The sequence below is a fragment of the Clupea harengus genome, chromosome 1, assembly GCF_900700415.2.
Source record: "Clupea harengus chromosome 1, Ch_v2.0.2, whole genome shotgun sequence".
NCBI classification, from domain to species: domain Eukaryota; kingdom Metazoa; phylum Chordata; class Actinopteri; order Clupeiformes; family Clupeidae; genus Clupea; species Clupea harengus.
In genome coordinates this window covers 26,004,273-26,007,586 of record NC_045152.1, presented here as the reverse complement: position 1 = coordinate 26,007,586, position 3,314 = coordinate 26,004,273, and the positions used below count along the sequence as shown (strand labels likewise).

Sequence of the window (3,314 nt, the reverse complement as noted above, 5' to 3'; positions counted from 1 at the left end):
GTGGTGGTGTCCAAGGTCTATTTTTAGACCATATCAATAGCAATTTGCATATTTTTCACTTTGTTTGGCACGTGGAAATATAATTGGAAACTATACATGTAATATATATCTTCCACAAAATATAGACCCAGATTCATATTAGGCAGAAACTGTTTTCGCCTATTAGCTATTTAGCTATGAGATATGTACCACCTGCAGCATCTGGCCATTCACACATCAGACTCCTTACATCACCACACACCAATGAAAGGCACATGTTGCCACTCTGTGATAACGATGATGACAATAGTAGATTTTCGTAGATATCCAATGATATATTATGTAGTTATATGTATATGTATTTTTACACCACCAGAATCTTGCGATTATATCCTTATGGCAGTGGTAGAATCGCTTCAGTTTACAAATCACGCCTCTCTGTTTATTTATCAATAGCTGAATCAGGCCCATCTGTATCACCACTAGGACTGTGACTTGTTAATATCCAAATAATAGGCCTACGACATCAAGGATTTGTCAAGCCTACTGTTACCCAATGTAATAGACTAGCTATATGCAATAATGGCGTGAATAAAGGACAAAAGGCTTTATTCATTGTTTTCAAATAGCCTATCGAATGAGCTGAACAGTCCACTCGCACATCAACTCGCACGTTAAAGTAAACGACGATCGAGCAAATGCAGACGGACATTTTTACCAAAATACAACATTCAATTCTCTCATGACTATCACAGACATCATCACATCGTTCATACAATCCAGACGCGCATTACATTATCTCAGATCATTGATGGTGCAGTACCCTCTGACGCGCGCGATGCCGTCTGACACGCGCTGATCCTGGTCGCCGTCTAACTCTCTTTGTTATTATGACTCACTGAGATTGAAATGTATATTTTAACGTTACAAACCTGAGTTTTGGTTGTGAGTTGAATTACGGCTTTCCTGAAATTCAGTTTTGAATCCGTGTTTCCCATTTTGGATGACCTGTCAGTGGTACGGCTGTGCTGCCGTCAATCCTGTTTAATCCCTCATACACAGACTCCTCTGAGGCTAGGAGCTTGGAGCTCGTGCGGAGGCGGTGGATGGTGCACTGAGAGCGACACTTCCGGGTTCCAATCAAAACAAACGCAATCAGCTGAAACAATGGCTCACACTATACACAATAACTAACACTGATAAAAAAATATATAATACTAGCCCATTAAAATGTAACGTGGGGTAACAAAAAAAAAACATGTCATAACCAACGCGTTTTCTAATTTGTAGTTAAATTATCTTTTGTTTATCTTCTTTACTGTTTACTGTTTACTGACGGTCGGTCCACCATTAAAAAACGGTGGTTATACAGGTTTTCTTAACAAGAAGCCAAAGGTGGGCTAAAAACGTTTATTTTGCTGTATGCTGGTCATTTTTAAAAAGTCTGGCTCAAGTAGCATTGTATTATGCTGAGGTGGTATTCGACCATTGACGTTCCTTACAGTTCAAGTCTCAGATGTAAGCTGTTCTAAATGTCGTGACAAATTTGAAAAATATGCTATTAAAATTACTTTGTCGCGACTGTCGGTCCGTTTCAATAAGGAATAAGTAAAAACCTGTTAGCGAGCCCAATAGCCCAGTAACAACAATAGCATTTGTTAAGGACTTATAAATAAATGACAAAAATATTGATACCATTTCAAATAGCCTACTTAAATAATGGATATTATGTTACTGCCATTACAATTATAATCATTCTAACGTAATATCATTATTGCTATACAACAACTTTTCATGGTTGGCCTCACCTGGGTGCGGTGGACAGCAAACAGTTTTCTTTTTAATACTCCATCCCTGTAGATGGCAGCAAACGTTATACCATTCCGCGTAATGTAGGCTACGGGATTTGAAACAATGGCAGTGCCACTTGACCTGACTTGCTCCTTGAAAACAGCTTTCTTTAACGTTAAAAATGTGTGTGCAGATCCGCATACTGTCTGGCTTTTTACCAACCTTTTTTAATTTTAGCACTGGACAACATTTACAGTATTTTACACATTATATGTCACACCTGCTCCCGCTGTGCGAAACATAGGTTGTATGTCTCCTGAGACACACTGCTTTCTATTCTTAAGCACCGGACTTAATTTCTTAAGTGGTTGACACATCACTGGCACCTTTAACAACATCAGCTGAGCAAACTAAAGCCAATGTCATTTAACTGGTTGATGCTGTAACAGATCTGGGCCTAATCTGGTGTGGCCTCCAAAGTCAAATTGTATCCCTGTCAAAACAATATGATTAATCTTTCAAAAGAATAGATGGATTTCCCATTGTCCAAGGAAGTCCTGTATGAGGTTGGAGCATAATGTAGTTTGTGGTATGATAAGACAAACAGACTTTGCCTGTGTGTTGTGTGCACATGTTCTGGAGCTTAAATTACTTAAATACATTAAAATCATAAGGAGGACAAGCTCTGTAGGAGTCTGGATACAGCCAAACTAGCTTTGAAGTGCCTCAACAACAACATAAAAAAAAACATTCAAATGAAATGATATTCTCTTAACCTGATAACAGTATGTCACCAGTCTGTTACCATCATATCATTTTTATCATTAGCTTTTTAACTTTATCACTTTGCCACATTTAACTAATGACACACTTAACATCTCTCTCTCTGAATGCAGGGTTGTATTTTTGGCCTGAGACACAAGCTTTTATGTCCTGGCTCATGCTAGACATGAAAAAAAAATCCATTGACTTCAGTGCATCTCACGCTAAAAAGTACACCTGTTTTGGTCAATCTTTGTTCATCTCACTAATTCTCACGCCAAGTGAGCCTTATAAAGTTGACCACTCTGCTGAATGTGCATAATGAATACGGGTACAGAATTGCAAATATTTTCAGAAACACATGCACAAATGTACACGCAAACAAATAAAAGAAAGACAAATGATTGTATAGCTATGTGTGTTTGTGTACATACATGTGTGTGCGCGTGTGAGTGTGTGTGTGTGTGAGGCGGGGGGGGGGGGGGGGGGGTATGGTCTGTGTGTGGTTCATATCAATCTCGTTAGAGGTGTAGAGAGAGTTAATAGAGTTGTCCTTGTTCTGGTGGCTGCGTGCATATATTGTTTTATTTTTACCATCCTAATCTGGGTTACACCAAAAGCCTCCTGGTCCATGTCCTCTCTTGTAGTGGAGGACAAGTCCTTGTGGATGCTATGAGAGATGGTTTTGTGGTCAGTTTGCTCTAAGAGTTTGAGACCCTATGACTTTTCTGCAGTTACAATATCATATGATGTGATAGAAATCCTTTTTATCAACTATAGGA

General features: G+C 38.8%; 1 protein-coding gene across 3 annotated transcripts in view; it reads right to left on the bottom strand.

The window, feature by feature from the left end:
- The window catches only part of hid1a (HID1 domain containing a), a 12,769-nt gene extending 10,953 nt beyond the window's left edge, over positions 1-1,816 (bottom strand). For 2 of the 3 annotated variants that reach the window (XM_042708418.1, XM_031573521.2), the window contains exon 1: positions 912-1,213. In XM_042708418.1, the coding sequence (XP_042564352.1) occupies positions 912-977 (66 nt within the window). In that variant the 5' untranslated portion in view covers positions 978-1,213. Of the gene's footprint in view, positions 1-911; positions 1,214-1,787 lie in introns of those variants that run through there. The other variant, XM_031573514.1, reaches the window with a different exon arrangement.
- Positions 1,817-3,314: the final 1,498 nt, after the last annotated feature.